Source organism: Pezoporus flaviventris, unplaced genomic scaffold (assembly GCF_033815535.1).
Source record: "Pezoporus flaviventris isolate CSIRO_AGI_PZ_B2104156 unplaced genomic scaffold, CSIRO_AGI_Pfla_v1 ptg000020l, whole genome shotgun sequence".
Lineage (NCBI taxonomy): Eukaryota > Metazoa > Chordata > Aves > Psittaciformes > Psittacidae > Pezoporus > Pezoporus flaviventris.
In genome coordinates this window covers 1,496,143-1,514,197 of record NW_026892568.1, presented here as the reverse complement: position 1 = coordinate 1,514,197, position 18,055 = coordinate 1,496,143, and the positions used below count along the sequence as shown (strand labels likewise).

At 53.6% G+C, this 18,055-nt stretch overlaps 1 protein-coding gene across 1 annotated transcript; it reads right to left on the bottom strand.

Annotated features, from left to right (window-relative positions):
- Window positions 1–449: 449 nt before the first annotated feature.
- On the bottom strand, window positions 450–13,638 carry FAM20A (FAM20A golgi associated secretory pathway pseudokinase). Its single transcript, XM_061455250.1, is given in 13 exon segments — window positions 450–1,125; window positions 3,858–3,917; window positions 3,997–4,078; window positions 4,225–4,334; window positions 4,633–4,813; window positions 5,061–5,176; window positions 6,537–6,629; window positions 7,455–7,533; window positions 7,977–8,027; window positions 8,467–8,651; window positions 12,605–13,127; window positions 13,130–13,284; window positions 13,286–13,638. Coding segments are annotated over 13 exon segments (2,253 nt in total). The 3' UTR covers window positions 450–860.
- Between the last annotated feature and the right edge of the window lie 4,417 nt (window positions 13,639–18,055).

The following is an 18,055-nucleotide window of genomic DNA, read 5'->3' as shown; positions in this document are numbered from 1 at the left end:
ATGACCTGAGGTAAATACCCCCTTGTCTGGCACAATGTTTTCAGCAGAAGTGGGTGCCTTCTTGAACTGTGATTACAGATGTATGTCTCTGAGCAGTTTGGGGTTTGCCTTTGGTTGGTTGGTGATTTCTCTTGGGGTCAAAGGCAGCACATTCCTGCTGTTCTCCCGTAACTCAAACTGGCTCTTCCACCCATGAGGCAGGTAAAAGTAGAGGTGGTTTTACTGCCCTGTGAGGTGGTGGGCTTTTGAGGGACATGCACAGATTGAGGTGAAGTGGGTTGGTCACTCCTAAGGAGAACAAGAGGCAATGGAGAGGCCTGATGGTAAAAACTGTGCAGATGTTCTTCAGTCCGAGCATGCTGGATCGATACCTTACCTTGTCTCACAGGCACTGCCTGTGTGAAGCAAGATTGCTCTTAAATACAGTCTTGATTATGCAACAGACTTAATAAGAGGAGAATGTTCTTGGCATCTTTATTCAAGCCTCATCCTTGGTTCTCATTTGTGTCCTTCACCAGCAACCAAGCAGGTTGGGCAAACCAACGGCCGTGTGTTCCCCACCCTCCCAAGGGCACGAGCAGCTCCAGAACGGATCATCCCTGCTTTCCCACCATAGAGCTGGTGCACAGGGCATGAAGATCTGCTGCAGTCAGACCACAACTTACCAACACACAGGCCAAGCACAGCAGCTTTGGTCGAGCACCCAGCGCAGGAGCCCAGTGTGATTCCTGATCATCTTCTGAAGGGTTTCTCCCCTCTCAGTCTCCACAAGGGTTTGTAGATTGAAACCACCAGCTCTTAAAGCTTCCCACTTGCCTTGCAGGGGTTTTCCCTGCCTCCGAGCACGAGTTCCAGGCTGTTTAAGTGGTCAGCTTCACTCTGTCAGATGCAGGAGCCTCGGGCTGCGTGGTATCATTGGCCACCACCTTGGCTTCCCCGTAGGTGTCTATGCATTTCCTCACAGCTCTCAGGATGAGCTGTAACCGTCGGTCCAAAGCCAAGAGATGGGGCTCGGTGAGGACGGGAGCCAGGCGATCCTGCAGCAGGGATTCCCGCATCACGTCGCTGAGCCGGTACTCGGGCTCGGCCAGGAGCTGCAGCCGCAGTAACGTCGTCCTCTTGATTCTGGAAGAAATGAGACATCTTAATGCAAGATCCTAATGCAGCATCCGAGCAAGAACCAGCTTCCTGTGCCCCTTGGGAGAAGAGGAAGGAGGGAGGGCAGAGGTGGGTGAAGGTACTTAACAAAGAACTTTGGAACTGGATGATCTTAATGTTCTTTCCAACCCAAACCATTCTATGATTCTATGAAAAGCTTTCCCTTTATAAAAGCAATGAAAACTTGTGCAGAGACTTCTGCTTCTTCCTGTTTTTCCAGCCTGTGGAGTGTTCATTCTGCAGCTCCCTGTCATCGGAGGGAGGATCATGATAGAAGCTCTGGGTAAAGAGTGTTTTCACTCCGAGTCAGCGCTGACCCAGTTCCCTACATCCCTGCAGGGTGGTGCCATGTTCCCAGGGATGATATTTATGGGGTGAGGGCAGGTAAAACATGAAGGAGGAAACAAATCTCCTGTCAAAACTGAGTGAAAAGGGGATATTTCCTGGCACTGATTTAGCTGTGCCTTTTCACCTTCAGCACCACTGAGATTTAAACATTATTTCCCCTTGACAGAAAGTGGGATGGGAAACCATAACCTTGGAACACTTCTGGGCATGAAACAAAGCATTCTGAAACCATTTATTTAACCCTCAGCAAAAGTGTTTTGACTTCAGCATCTCCAAGACTGAAACTAATGAGTGGTTTTAATTATTGCTTTTTAAATTCTGGAAACAAAGTCATCTGTGTTTGTGGAGCTGTTCCAGTTTAGCTGAGCCAGAGTTTTCAGATGGAAGAAGGTGTAATGAGAAATGTACTAACCAGCTCCAGCATTTACCTTGTGTGCCTGTTATTTACCCAGGGCATCAATTGGGAGCAGTGCTCTGCAGCTATAACAGGATGTGCTACCAGGGAAAAGGCTTCTTGCTGCTGCCATTCCTGGCTGAGCAGTCTCTGGATTACACTTGGAAGTGCTCTAGAGGTGCTTGCCCTTGGTCTTTGGTCAGTGATGCCTGTTGCTAAGGATGCAGTGAGGCTTTAAACCACAGCTGGAGCCAGAGGATGCTCTGCACAGAGCAGATGTGAACCGCAGCCTCTGTGCGCTCCCCTTCCAGGCAAAGGCTGACCGAGGAGCCACTGTGGGTAAACACCAGCTGTGTTTGCTCTGCTCCGAGCAGGAACAGGACTCAGAGGTGGAGAACGGGATGGTCTGACCCCGTGGAGAATGGCTGATTTCATGATGTAATGGTTACACAAGGAGCAGGCAGGACAGGGGGAGGAGGGGAGATGGAAACCTCTGCCACAGGGCAGCTGTAACCCTGCTGTTGTACCCCACTGTGGGAGATCTGACCCACAGCCTTCCAGGGACTTCATCAGCCAAGAAGAAGCTGGTTTGGGTCTATCTGTGCGTTGCTGAGGGTTTTGACCCTTGCAGGATAAGGACCATCTCTTACAGCAGGGCCATATTGGTGCCATTCGCTGTGCTCGGAGCCATGCTGGTAGAGGAGAGCAGCAGCACTCAGTGTGTGGCACCAGGGCTGGTGTGGGAGCTGTGAAAGGGGAGCTAAAGATACCAGATTGGACCTGCTGGAAGCAAGACTTGGAGAAGAGCTCAGCTTGGAATGAGACAAATGTGTTTAACAGGGAAGCGAGCGGCCTCTTGTTCAGCATCCCAGTGGCTTCAGCGGTCCCTCTTGGCTCTGCTCAGGTGTACCTGGCCTGACCAGCTCATTTGGTCAGGGCAGGCTGAAATCTGCAGCCTCTGTGCTGACTCAAACCTTTCCACTTCCTTTCCCAGTGTTTTTGGATGTTCCCCCGCTCCAAATGGATTGGCTGTTGTGGGAAATGAGGTTATGAGCTGCTTTTCCGTTGTTCTTGGCTGTAGCTGGCTTATTACAAGGTGCGACTTGCAGGTCTTACCACTGCCTTTTAGGAGGAGAACTGAATTAAGAGCTTGTGGGAGATGGATGTGGAAGAATAGGTTCTGCCCTGTGGATACAACTGTATGCAGGCCAAATTAAGAGGCAGAGTAAATCTAAACTGCACAATATAGGAGGTGAAGAGAAGGATTCACTACAATTATAAATGAAAAGACCCACTGGGTGCAAGTAACAGTTAAAACCAGATCCAGTAATAGAAGTGTATGAGGAGAGTGCAGTTAACGTTACCCTGAGGCTGAGATGGAGCAAGGAAATGGGTTAGCATCTCCTAAAGAGAAACCAGAGGTTAGAGCAGCTTTTTCTGTCTCTTAAATCATCAGCTGAAAGTTAAATCTGTGTGAATTAATAGAATGGGAAGGTAGGATCCAAAGAGTAAAATGTATGAGCCCCTTAATGCCATGGGAAGAAGAAACCTGGTTTACTGTAATAAGGTTCTAGCAGGCTTTTGCTGAGGCTCATGTCAGACAAATGAGGCTGACAGCATCGCCATGAGGTGCTAGTGGGCACTTGTGGGAGGGTTTGAGCCAATGGACAGTGTCTGTTGGTCTACAAGTGAAAGCTTTTACACTTGCAAGGCATTTTACCTTCAATGGGAGAGTATCCCGGAAGGATAATTGTGCAACATTAATACTCTGAGACAGAAGCTTGATCGCTGAGGGAGAATTAGTGATTTCCATGTGCAGGTGTTGGGCTGGATTAGCAGGGGTCTTCCCCATGCTGCTGAATGGCGCCAGGCCTGGGTGGCTTCCAGCACTAAGCACTACCAGCCCATTACAGGGAACGTCAATGAGTCCGGGAAGGAGGATGGGGCTGGCACTTACATGCAACACTGGGAGAGCGGCGCCAGGATGGAGGTTTCGTCATGGGAATGCCGCCCGAACCTGGGGATGGAGCAGAGAGCATGGAGCTGCAGCGCCTGCCCAGCACCTTCCCCTGCCCCATGTCCTGCCCCTGCCTCACCCTCTGGCGTTGTCCAGATGCAGGAGGAAGCCATCGTCCCCAAACTTGGTGAACATCTCGTAGTGGTGGCGGTCCATGTTCCCTGGTAAAGAGGAACAGAGATTCCCTTGCATGTGATTAACTATCCTATGTTTCCTTTCAGAGCTGCATAAATAGGTGTTGCTGGAAGGAAGGGAAAGAGGAAGGAAGGAAGGGTGGGAGAGAGGGTTGTTTCCCCCTTCACCCTACCTATTAGGAAGTCAAATATGGCCATGTCGACGATGTTAAGCAGCCGGTTGCCATTGCTGTAGGGGTAGATCTCCCTCACTGTGTTGCAGTAGAGCGGATTCACTTCCCACCTGCAGCAGATGGGAGAGATGCACTCAGTGCTTGCTGCTGCTGTGTCCCAACAGCAACTCAAAACTGGTTTCCCATGCAGAGATGGGACTTGAATCTCCCTCCTTGTGCACACAGGAGACTGGAAGTCAAACCCAGTCAATAGCCAGTGCTATTAGACTAATTATAGGGTAATGTCTCAACCTTGGCCTTTCTCTGCCTGGACATACAGTTTCTGTCTCTCTGTTTGTGTCCATACCCTGCTCATTCTCCCTCCCTCTTCAATGCAGATACAGGAAGCAGCATCATTTACCCACTTACTCCTCTTTTCCATCAAATGAGTAGGACCGGATCCATGGGTTTGGGATGGAGAGCCGTGGTGCCAGGTTGAGGGACGGCAGGAAGGCAGAGAGGGACCCTTCCAGGAGGTGAGGGTTCCCACACACAGCATACTCCGTCTTACACATATACGGGCACTTGGCAAAGAAGCACACGTTGCTGGCTGGGAGAAGAAGAGAAGGAACAGGGAAAGGAGCTATGATCCTGCAAGGAAGCTGGACTGACCTCTTCCGCATTGAGTGATGGGGCACCCTGTGCAGAGCCTCAGCACCCTCACAGGGAAGAGCTTCTGGCCAAGAGCTCATCTCAATCTCCCTTCTCAGGTTAAAGCCATGCCCCTTGTCCTGTCCCTGCAGGCCCTTGTCAAACCATGCCTAACCCCATCTCATGGCAGCCAAGTGCTCACCTACCTGGTGAGACGAAGAAGACGCTCTGCAGGATCTCGTTCTTGGTGACCTCCAGGATCTCCTTGGTGACATTGATCAACCTCCCAACCGTGGGTGGCACCCTCCGGAAATCCAGGATCCTGCTCGAAAGGGACATCACTGCACAGCGTGTGGGATGGCAGATGCTGTCCTTGTCCTTTCCATCGGTAAACCAGAGCTCTTTTGATCGCTGCACCCACATGGGTGTTGTTTTGTCCTCCCAGATTCGTTCTAACAAGTAGCCAGGATCATTTTAGCCTCTGGACCAAAATGCAGCTGAGTTTGGATTTTGGTATTTTAACAGCTGCTGCCTGGAACAATCGGGATGTTCTCCAGGATTCATGTCTTTATCCCTTAACCAGCTTCTCCCATCCCCTGCACACAAGTGGGTTCCTTCGGGAGCTAGAGCAGCCCTTCAGGCCCTTCTACAATGATGGGTTTGGCATGAAGATGTATTGACCCTGGTACAGCAGGAGGTGAGGAGGCATCGCCCCACTCAGAGCCTCTCATACCCAGCTTATTCATCTTAAATGTTCTTTAAACCCCAGGGCCTGGGGCAAAAGCTGCTGTTGATGGCTGAGTCAGTACCACGGGGTGAACTGGCTCACGCTGTGCTTTGCTCCTTGGGTAATGCCCTCTGCTTCTGAGAACTGGGCACAAAACAGGATTTAGCCTGTTCCTTATTGAGCAATGTTTAAAGGAGAAAAATAGAATCCTTTGCTTTCATCTGCCATCTTTCAGCTCTGAAAACCACAAAGCACTTGAGGAAAGCAGCCCGGCCTCATTTTTTCTACTGGTGGAGCTGGGATGCAGAGAAGGAAGCTGACGGTGGTGTAAGGGCAGAGATGGGAAGGGAACTCAGCTCTCTTCATTCCTGTACTCAGAGTGTGAGCTACGGGACTTACAGTCCTGCTTATCATATAGATTGGGTGTGGGAACTGAGACCCTCTCCACCGTCATCACTGGGGTCACTTGCCCTTGATGTTCAATACTCATTCCATTGAGGGCTGTCGCCCTCCTCTTCTAATAAGGGCATTTTGGATTATATTAGACACAAAGCGTGCTGGAAGAGGTGCCAGGTTAATCACTCATTAGCTGAGGGCTTCAAACAGCATCACTGCTGTTTATCTCGATCCAAAACACGCTTTGACTGCTGATGGAGCTTGTGCTCCATCACCGGGAGGGCTTCCAGGCTGTGCCCAGAACTCACCTGTGCACTTCAACGCATGTGCAGTGGGTGGCTGAATACCTGACCTTTTCTCAACCTGGGCTTCACCTGCCAGCCTGTTGTAGTGCAGTGACCACGGCAAAGCTGGGCTTCAGCTGCGAGCCAGAGCCACCCGCATCGGCTCCCAGAAGGGTGCTGCAAAGCAGTTGCTTGGCTGATGCTGAGCAGCTCTGCAGGGCTCGGCACGGCTCTTCTCGTGCCATAGCTCCCTATGGGCAGAGGCAGGTCCTTACCTGTCCAGGTGGAAGGCAGCGATCTCTGCATTGTGCCGCTGGAAGTCAACGAAGTAGAAGAAGTCCTCGGGGGTCTCTTCCTCACGTTTCTGCCTGGGAGAGAGCCAGGGCCTTACCCAACCAAGCACAGGGTGGGTAGGGACCAGCACAGGGAGCCTGGGCACAGCAGGGTGGCTCAAGGACAGCGCATCTGGTACCCAGACCAGCCCCTGCCCCGGGCAGGGACCCCTTCCACTAGAGCAGCTTGCTCCAAGCCCCTGTGTCCAACCTGGCCTCGAACACTGCCAGGGATGGGGCAGCCACAGCTTGTGCCCTGTCTCAGTGCTGGTGGGTGACGGAGGCAGAAGGGCTGTCTGGGGGCTTTAGAACAATTTGTGGCTGTTTAGACCCACGTAGCAGCACTGGGCAGAGGTGGATGGAAACCAGTGGGAGAGGAGCTGGCTGCTTTCTGGATGAGCAAAGCACCCCGGTGCTGTGCACAGAGAGCAAAGTGAGGGGGGATAACTGTGAAGAGCCTCAAGGGACTATAGATGAGAGCAGAAGCAATTGAAATCTCCTGTGTGAAGTGACCGGGACTGATAGCTGTTTCTTGGGAATACTCTGGGGAATCCAAGGACAAACAAGGTGAAAGCTGGGAAAGAGGGAGAAATGAGCAGTCCCTAATGGCAAAGCTCACAGGATAACAAGCGTCCCAAGGCCCTTTGCTGTCTGGTATCTGCTAATAGAGTAATCTCCAGCATCAACAGGCAGTGTGTTTATCCCTACCTGTGGCTGGGACGCTGGGAGCAGCCAGTAATAGTTAAACCCTTTCAGCTGTCGAGGTAGGAAGTGCAGGGGAGGGAAGATGCAGTGGGGCTGGCCTTGCTGAGGATGCTACACAGGGCAGAGGGCTCAGTGGGGCACTGCTGTGTGCCTTACCTCATGGGCTTGAACATGGCCTTCCCAAAATCCTGGAACCTGAGCACTAGCTTCAGGTGCACGCCGCTGGGCTTCACGACTTGGGGAGGAAACGGGGTGTTAGTGCCTGGAAAGCCTCCACGGTGAAGCACCGATTGCACACTGGCGCGATCAGCATCCCACCCCGGTGAGAGCATCCCATTGCTCCTTCCACATCCTCCCTCTGCTCCTCCTGGTGTTTTTCCTCTCTTCTTCTCCTCCCCTGTGCCACAGAGGAGGTTTCCCTCCAGCACTTTTCCCAACACCCATTTGTTAAGTTCTCCTGGGGACGTTTTCCTTCCCCCGATAGAGCCAGTGCCACAGTGGTGTCCTGGCACCCACATCCCATCCTCACTGGGGTAGTGGGGTTTAACTGGAGGGAGAAGGGTCTGGAATTGCTCGGCTTTACATTTCCCTTGCTAATTTAGGGTGGAGGATATGGACTGGGATCAGCTGCAGTGATGGCATGCGAGGGGAGGGCAGGACCTGAAGGATCACACTCACTCTGGCTGCAGTCGCAGGCTCCCAGCAGTGCTTTCTCATCCTGGCTGTAGTCTGCAAGGGCAGGAGGAGAGGTGAGACACACAGCGAGGGGTGCAGTCCCCTTTGGGGGGGCTGAGGCAGCCTGTGGGGACTGAGCAGCCAGGCAACGGGTCCCTGGCATGGCTGGCACCAAAAGATGCTGTGTGAAGCTCCACAGCATCATGTGCTTTCATGTTGCAAGGTAAGGATGCAAAACTGCACAGCACAAAACCTGCAGGGATGCTGGCACAGGGTTGAGGGCTTGGTGCAGAAATGACCTGTGGGGCCCCATCCCCATGCGGTTCCCAGTGGCCCCATAGAACCCCAGCCTGGTTTGTGTTGGAAGGGACCTTAAGGCTCATCCAGTTCCAACCCCTGCCACAGGCAGGAGCACCTTCCACTACAGCAGCTTGCTCCAAGCCCTATCCAGCCCGGCCTTGAACACTTCCCATCCGGTCCCCATGGCATTTACCAGCACTGATAGTGGTGAACTCTTGCATGTCCCGGAGCAGCCTGGTGACGGCGGGGCTGGAGCGCGGGTAGAGCCCATCCCGGCTGATTCCCAGGTGGAACTGGAGCCAGCTGGCCTCTGGCCGCAGCGGCAGCGGGGCTGATGGAGAGGTTAGGTTGAGTTCCTCCCTGTAGAGCTTGTGTCTCCTGTAAGAGAGTGGTTATAGGGTGAGGATGAGGATGGAGCCCCTCACTGCTGTGAGTCCAGAGGCTGCTGAGGGGGCACAAGGGCTCTGGGTGCTACCTGACGGGAAACTGAGGCAGGGAGTGACTGACTGAGATTGAGCTGCCTCCTTGCCTCTGCAAAGCCCTGGGAGAGCAGCATCAAGCAGGAACACAAGAGGCTCTATTGTCCTCTCCTTTCCCCATCAGAACTGACAGGAAAACAATCACTAAGAGCCACAAACTGCCTCCGTGAGCAGATTGACAGCACTCGGTCCAGTGAGCAGGGATGCGATGAGGCCATCCAGCAGTGTCCTGCCCATCATCTCTTAAAATGAAGGTTGAACCCTGCCCTTTCTCAGCAGGTAGAGCCAAAGGGGCCTCCCAGGTTCAATAATAACCCCAAAGTGTCTCCCCACTTGACCAGCATTGAGACCCCCATGGCAGGGACCCACACTTTGCTAAGCTGCAGTTGAAAGGTCACTTGTTCCAGCCGGCAGAGGACAGAGCTTTAGCTTCTCATTAACAGCGGCCGAGCCACGTACAGAGCAGCCGGTCCTGATAACGGGCAAACACAGTTCAGTTTGTACTGAGAGTGCCAAGATAGATCCATGAGAGAAAACAGGAGCTGGATAACGAGTGGGGCATTAACCAAGGCTGGGATGGAGCGACCGAGAGAGGGAGGTGCCATGAGCCTTGCTAGACCCAGTCTGGACCCTTAGCAGAGCACAAAGATTGAAGAGAGACTTTTCTATGCCTGCCTTTTCCCCTAATTTTTCCATTTTTTATTCCTATTGTTCATATTTTTTCCTATTTTTCCTATATTTTCCTAATTGTTTCCAAATTTTTTATGCAAAAGGGAGATGAGGGAAGCTTTTCAAGCATGGTGTGACATGGGAGCAGTGCTGGCAGGGTGTCCTCTGGGATGGCTGCCTAACTTGGAGCAGTGGCTGCAGCAAGTGGGTGCTGACCATGCACTAAGGAATGCCTGGCCAAGGAGCTGATGGCTGTAAAGGGCTCATGGATGTTGCTGTGGCTTCCCTCCTCAGACCAGCAGAAAAACAATGGGTTTTGGATGGTTTTCCTTTTCCATCATCCTTTCCCATCCAAGCAAGTTAAACAGTGTGGTTAGTCCGGCCTAACCATGAGCAATGGATGAACACACCTGGGAGTGATGGACACGTTTCAGTAGCATCCTGGGAGAAAGCTTGGAAGTGGAGAGATGTGGCAGAGCTATAGGTCAGGGCAGCACATTCCCTCTCCCTCCGTGTTTGCCTTTCAGGTGGACCAGGTCAGCCGCAATGCAAAGTCCATGTGTGTGCGGTCAGAGGAATGGTCATTGGAGCACATCTCTCTGTCCTGCCTCTCTTGGGCTATCTGCAAAGGAGGCAGAAGCTCCCGAAGGTGGGAACAGGGCATGGGACATGCTGAGACTTTCTGTTGGTCTGGCTGGCAGGCTGTGCACAAGGATGCTATCAGCTCTGGTGGATGTGCCTTGACCTTCCAGCCTGCTCCAGGTCTCTCCTGGTTGAGGCACAACCTTACCCCCCCACCATGGCCAGGGACACAAAAGCCACAATGTCATTTATACGAATGACTCAGGATTTTCCCTAGGGAAGCTGCCCAAATATTTTACCATATTTGCTCTCCTGCCTCCCATCCACACAGGCTGTGCCCCCCCGGGCAGGCAGTGAGCAATACATTAGTGAAGGGGGAAAACATGCAGTGATTGTGCAAGGGGAGGCAGCTCCCAGCACCTGCAGGGCCAGCAAGCCCCTTCCCAGCCTTTAAACCCAAAATACAGCTCCCTCTGCCTCCCACTTTCCTAAAGGATTCCTGGAATATTTCCCTGTAGGAACAGATCTCTGCACAAGACACGATATAAAACCCGGATTCATTTCTACCCTGCTATAAATAGCCCCGGGGTTGCCCTAGCTCTGCTCAGTCAGCTCGATGTGGGGCACGGCATGGGGTGATGCTGGTCACTGGTGTCCACTCGCCTCCAGTACCAAGCCAGTTACAGGGTTTGGGGTTTTGAAGCGGCTCCTTCAAGGATAAAAATAAGCTCTGGAGTTTCTAAGGGTGTTTTTTTTGGTTCTGAAGAGGTGTGGATGGTTTTTCTGCTGTTTCCTTCCTGCATCCCCGTCGGGCTCTCCAGCTGGTTCTGCATCCTGCAGTGATTCCTGGTTCTAATTGAAGTGCTTGGGAAAAGCACGGTGATGGGCAGCAGCCAGGACATGGAGAGCACTGTGGAGGCAGGACAAGTGCTGCCATGCTGCCCTGGCTGTGGGTATCCATAGGCCATACCCTGGGTCCATTCAGTGGGTTGGCAGAGAGTCCCCATCCAGCTGATGTCTGTCCATGGAAATGAAGACAGGCACACTGTGCTGTAGGTATAGGGTTAAACCATAGCTTGTTCCACTCCACAGGAGCATCCCACTACTCTGAAAGCTGCTTTGCCACCAGCCAGACCTATAAGTAAGTGATGCAGAAACGTGCCATCACCCAGCCAAGGTGAGGAGAGGACGGACCGGACACCAGCTCTGCACCTCTTCCATTGGGCCGTGGATGCAGCCACACCTTGGTGAGACTCAGTGTGGACTTTGTTCCCGCAGCACTACCTTCAGTCCTCAACAACAGCAGCAAACCTATGGATTGGGAAAAAGGCACGTATTCCAAGTCCCACGGAGAATGCTGCCCTTCGCTCTTGGCAATTATAGGGATGGCTCAGTCACATCGGAAAGGATGTGGGCTCTGCGGTGCTTCTGGTGGGGCAGAAATTCCTCCATGCCCACAGCAAGTTAATGGTCTTAGGACACCCATCAGCCCTGGCAAATGCTGCCTCATTATAGCTTCGATTTGCAGTGCCCATGGCAGAATAGGTTGGGTGTCACCTCGGCCTGTGCGTGTTCTCCAAAGGCTTTACCCACTTATGAGCATCATAGGTTTAATTTTAGAGTGGCTGAGGGGTAATCAATGCTTCTGTCTCCCTTCTCCTCCCTAGAGGTGCAAAGTGAAGCCAATCAAGGGCAAACGGCATCACCGCTTTCCTCCTGACCACATCATAACCAAACCTCAGAGCAAAAGGCAGCGTGCAGCCATAGCTTTGTCATAAGCAGCAGGTTTAGACAGCACAGTTGGGGAATGCAGCCTTCTCACCAGCCAGGCTGCTCCCCAGGCAAGGCTGGTGTGCAGGTAATGTCAGCGCTGCTGCAAGTGCTCAGCACTGGGTGCTCAGGGCTTCTGGAAGTGCTGAGGAAGCCATCAAGCACATGCCATGAGCTTCTTCAGTTCAAATCCCCCTTTCCCACTGGGCTTTTGCTTGGGAAACATCCATCTTGCCACCTGAATCCTGATGTCTTTGGGAGGCACAGCTCCACTCTGAGAATCATCATCATAGAATCCCAGACTGGTTTGGGTTAGAAGAGCTCATCCAGCTCCAACTGCCTGCCACGGGCAGGGACACCTTCCACTAGAGCAGGTTGCTCCAAGCCCCTGTGTCCAACCTGTCCTGTAAGATGCTCCAGCACTGCACAGCCTTGGCCAGCCCAGGGGGTGCTTAAGGATGGGTGTCTGGGAGAGCTGCCCAGAAAGGGGGTGCCCGGGGGCTATCTGTGCAGGGGGTACCCGAAAGGGATGCAAGGAGAGAGGGTGCCCCAGAGATGCCCATACAGGGGGTACCTGTGCAGGGGGTGCCCAGGCAGTACTCATGAGGGAGTGCCCAAGAGATGCCCGTGCAGGGGGTGTCCGGAAAGGGATGCCTGGGAGCTGCCTGCACAGAGGGTGCCCACGCAAGGGGTGCCCAGGAGATGCCCATACACGGGATGACCGAGAAGATGCTCATTACAGGGGGTGACCGGGAAGGGGGTACCCAGGAGATGGGTGCCCACAGAGGGGGTGCCCGCGCAGGGTCGCGGCTCGGCCGCGTCGGGACGCACCTGTTCCAGCGAGCCGCCTTCCGCCGGTAGTAGCGCAGGGCTTCGCGGGCGCCCAGCAGCGGCTCCGCGGGGCCCGGCGGGGCGGCGGCGCGGTACAGCGGGTGTGCGAAGAGGCGGCGCAGCGCGGAGGCGGCGCGGGCGCGGGGCGGCGGCTGCGGGGCGGCGGCGGGGGGCTCTGGGTGGCGGCGGCGGCACGGGCAGCCCGGGGCTCCCGCACTCAGCTCCCGCCGCGCCCGCGGCCAGAGGTGGAAGTAGAGATCGGCCGCCAGCAGCGCCCCGAGCAGCAGCAGCACCGCCGGGCGATCCCGGCGCGGCCCCGGCATGGCCGGTGCGGGGAGCCGCGGGCACGGACAGTGCCGGGTGCGGGAGCTGCCGCCGCCGCCGCCGCCTCCCGGGGCAGGGCGCACGGGGGAGCTCGAGCGGCGGAGCCGGGGGGTGCGGGCACCTCGGGGCGGGGACCGGGCAGGGCGCTCGGGGCCCGGGGCGGGGGATCGGGGACTGGGGACGGCGTGGAGGGAGCGGGTCCGGGATCCGGGCCCGGGTCCGGGTCTGGCTCCGGGAGAGGTTGCGCGGGGACCGACCGAGCAGCCCCGGACTCTGCCGCCCGCCCCTCCGCAGCATCCGGAGCACCCGGAGCCGCCCCGGTCTCCCCCCGCCTGCCCTCGGTCCTTCGGGGTTTCTCCCGAAGATGGAGAGTGCCCCCCCCCCCCGATAAAGCCTGTAGCCGGGGCTTTGAGGCCGGTGCTGCGGGGGTCTGGGGGCTGTGTTAGGGTCAGTGTATGGGGATGGGGTGAGTGAGCACCTCCGGGTGCCTGGGCAGGGCTTGCGGCCGTTCCGCGCTGCTTCCTGGCGCACGGATCAGCCTTGGCTTTTATTTTCTTAATTCCTAAACAAACGAGTTGAGGAAACTCCTCCCTGCAGTTTGCTGGGAGAGGCTCGGCCGCGGGGATGTGCTGGGGCTGGGACCCATCCAGCTCAGCGTGGAGAGCACAGCGAGCGGCAGGTTGAGGAGCACCGTGCCAAGGGAGGGACATGGAAGAGAAACTGGCTGTAAACAAAGGGAACGTGACGAGACTGGGCTGGTGCTGGCGCTCTGCTGAGGGGAGGACAGAAAACAAGCTGCAGAAGGAGGGGAAAGTCAATGGTGTTTTCATATGGCTGGAGCAGAGCTCAGTTTTGCTGCAAGGGGAGGCTCTGGGAAGTGCTGGGTTGGGGGGTTTGGGGTATACAAACAGGCATCAGAGGAGCGGTTGGCCAAGCATCCATCCCAGAGCCTGTGGTGCTCCTATTGCCGGGGAGGGAAAGTGGTCCCCTGGGCTGGCCTGGGTGGTAGCATCAGTCCCCTCTGTCTCTTGCTCTTTGAAAGACAGGGTCTAGTTAATGCTCTCATTTAGAAATGCAGTTTCAAAATTGCTCTGTCTTTTGATACTTAAAGAGTTTGGGTTCAGGTTTGGGGGGGGTGGGGGTTGCTCTGACCTTTCTTCCTGTAATACCAACTTTTACGTATTTTCTATGGTATGTCAGAAAAATCAGAAGGAGAAACTGCAGCTTCTGCAGGTGGGTGAGGGCTGGTGGGAGCAAATGATGCTCTGCTTCTCGGAAGTATCAAGTGATGCTTTGAGCAACCTGGTCTAGTGGAAGGTGTCACTGTCCATGGCAAGGGGATTGGAATGCGATGAGCTTTAAGGTCCCTTCCAACACAGACTATGATTCTGCGCAGGGGCACTGGCTGTGCCCATGTTTCTGTGCTCTTTGGGAACAGAACTGATATAATGATTACATTTGGAGTCCTTTATGTACTGAACCACACATGAAGTAGCAAGAAGGAAAATTTGGGGGTCCTGCCTGTATTGGCAAGGCCCTGGGGGGCACTGGGCAGGCAGGGGCTCTGCTCAGAGGCTAGGGTCTGCAGGATGGGAAGGGCTCCCACCAGCCTAAGAGCTGGTCCTCCTGATACTGAAGGAGAAAAGAAGCTTTTAGGACATAAAACTGGATGGAACAAGGGGAATAATGTTTGGCAGCAATCTGGCCACATTGCTTAGGAGAGAGCAAAGAGGTGTTGTGCTGCAGCAGCACTCTCTGCATGGGGAACCTGGGGTCTTCAGCCCTTCCATAGGCCAGAGGTCTCTTCCCCAAAGCAGCACCACCATGAGCCCAACACTAAGTAATGGCCTGGGGCTAATGATAGGATTCTTCCTTTATTTTAATTCAGTAAAAGATGGGATGGCCCATCTGAAAATAAACTCTGTAATTCACCAAACCCAAATGAATCACCAGGAAGAAATGCAGCTCCGCATCTGTCATCCCTCTGATGGACACTCACTGCCTCTCCTTAGACTTGAAGAACATCATTGGGCAAACGCTCCATCAAAAACTGGCTCATACTCATTTCCCTCCTAATCCTCCCAGCCCTGTTTCCCTGTTGCTAATCTCACCCAGAAGCCATTAAATCTTTCCTGGTTTGCAGGGCTAATTCTGAGCGAATGCATCAGGAGCCAAGCAGCAGCTGGGCAGGAGTCTCTGTGTTATTTGTGTGCTCCACAGGAGGATTGTTCTGCTTTTAATGAGACTAATTAAAAAGAAACAGAGATATAAGTCAATCCCATTAATCTGTAACAGATTGAAGCGCTCTGGTCCTTCCCAAAGCATTAGGGACTGCCAGCTGGAATGCAAAGCCATTCTGCTCACTGTTATGTAGAGCATCTCAGTGATGCTCCCATAGTGCCAGCACTATGGCTTTGCCCAGTGCCACTTCCATGCTCAGTCATAGCTTGGAATCCCATGGGAGCAGGGCGGGAATCCCCCATCTCCATCCCACACTCATCCCTCAGCATGTTGTCGTGTTCCAGTTCCTTGGTTCATTGCTCTTGCAGCCAGGCTGTGCACTGGTCCATGGGCTGGAAGGTGAAGACCAATCCCCCCTCCATGAGTCTCAAGAGGAGCAGGATGGGGGAATGCATTCCTAAAATTAACCTGCACAATCTGCCTCGACAGGACACCACCAGCTAAAGCGGAATCAAGTTCTCATTTGGAATTACCATGGGATAATTGTCCTCATTTACTATTTAAAGATGGAAAAAAAAAAAAGCTCCTTCTTCCAGACGACTGCAGCAGAGAAATGTTCAGGAGTAGATGATGTCCCCAAACATATCATTAAAGCTTTAAATAAATGCATGATGACATCTCCTGCTAAGGAAGACTTCCTCTGTGTTTCAGATAGGAACCAGGCAGGTCATTGTCAAAGTCACCTTTTAATAACCAAAAGAGATTCCTTTTGTTTTTCCGGACACGTTACTTTAAATATTTGGGGATGTAATTTGGATCCTTTCACACGTTATTGATTTAAATATCATCTTCCTTAGAGACGTCTCGTACTTGCCAAAAGGTAAATGCCTCTGTCTGCTGCTTCTTGTCTTCTTTACTCGGCTTGAAATGCTACGGAACTGAATCAGTCCCACCCTGCAGGTTGTGTTTGTAAGAGGGAGAAGAGATGAGAGCTATCCCTTTCTCACTCTCCCATTAATTACAGGGATTAAATGCCAAAGCAGCTACGCAGCGTTATAAAGAATATAAAGATATGAATTGGAGGAGCCAAGCTGTGTCTGAGCACATTGTGGTGTGGGCATGCTCAGCTCCAGCTCCAACTTCTTCCTCTTTACACACTGGAGCCAGCAGCAGCCGTTGTTTTAAGGAGACAGGGATGTGATGGGGACAGGGAGATCATGGTGCATTGGAGAGAGGGGTTTGCCCCACTCATGGAGGTGCTCAATAAAGATGATTCTGCTTTGTATTCCTGGTAAGGAGGGAGAAAACCACAAGGAGCTAGGGATGCGTTAGCACAGAGCTGTAAATAGAGGCAAAGCTGCAGCTTGGACCCTCCCAGGGGAAAACCAGGATGATTCCAGCTCTTCTGGAATTCATGTTCGGGTTCATGTCCGAAGTCTTTGCTGTTTCCTTGACCCTGTGATGCAGAGGGTTTTGGCTGCTTCCACAGCCGGGGCTCAATGGGCTGTCCCTGTGTGCTTGGCTGCTCCCTCCCATCCTCCATGAGACTTCGAATGCCAATCCCGGCTGGAGCCCCTCCGGAGCTGGCCACCTCCACTGCCCTCCTCTCGCACTCCCTGCTACCCATAATGTGATATGGAAGATGCAGCTGCTTGCTTGGGCTCCTGCATTACAGCAGACGCTCAATGGTTGTATCTGACCCAGGCTTTTGGCAAGGGATAGCTCCAGATAGAGCACAGGTGTGCTGGACACTTCATACAGGGCTCAGGGAGGTGCCCAAGACCCTCGTGGGGTTTCATCCTCCCTTTCCACTTTGCTGCCAGGGCCAAGTGCCCTCTCCCTGCCTGGCTGCTGGATCTGAAGCCCCTGGCTGGCAGCATCCAATGGGAATTCTCCTGCCTGTGGAGCAGCAGATCTCCCCTTTGCCAGCTGCAAAGCATCCAGCAGTGCAGGCAGGGATGTGAGCAGGGTGATGGGCGGGGGTGACAGTGGATGTGAGATGGGCAGGGGTGCAGGCAGGGGTGATGGGCAGCACATGGGCTGGGGGGCGGAGCCACCGTCAGGGGGTGGAGCCTCACATAGTTGGCGTGGTCAGGATGGGCCAATCAGGGGCAGTGCTGCCTATAAAAGCTGTGCCTGGGAGCAGTGGGTCATGGTAGTGGTAGGTGTTTGTGGTCTTTGAGGTGTATGTCCCAGCATGGATGCAGCCTCCTGCCCTTGAAATGATGGGTTTGTTTCCCAGGGAAGGTGGTACCTCATGTAGGGAGCTTGGTGGGGTCCTTTCTGCCTGAACCCCCCAGCTCTGGGGGGTTTGAATTCACCCTGGTTGTGTAAAATCGCTCCCTGCTCCCTGCTGTGATGGTTCAGTAAGAGAAGCATTTGTTGTTGCTCTGGGCTGTTGCTCTTCCTCAGCTTGTAATTAAAAGGGAGATATTTGGATTAAATGCTTAAATTAAGAACACATTTTTGTTAGCTAACAACACAGAGAAAAGCCCCGGAGAACCTGATAGAGCAATCAGTGCCTCTCCACTTGCATTGGAGATGTTTCTTTGAGAGAGGAAGCCTGTTCACTCCAGAGCATGTTTTTGCTACAAAAATGAATTATAGGGTATAAAAGGAAGCCTTTAGAAGCATACAAAGTGGAAATGAGTTCTGAAGCTGCAGGGCAGGTAAGGCAGAAGGTGAGATGTGCCCCATCCAACCCACAGGCAGCTCCCATCAGCCCATGGTTTTGGATTCCTCCTCCCATCTACCTCACCTGGCTGCTTTTCAAGGCTCATCCTCTTGGCCTCAGCAGGCTCCCAGCTGCTCTGGGCTCAGGAGGCTGGGTGGTTCCTATCCTACTTGGCAATCAGCTTTTGCACTGCTAAGCACAAACAAGATGAAACCACCTTCAGGGTCCAAGAGAGTGGCTGGTGTGTGCTGGAGCTGTCTCCTAACCCTAAC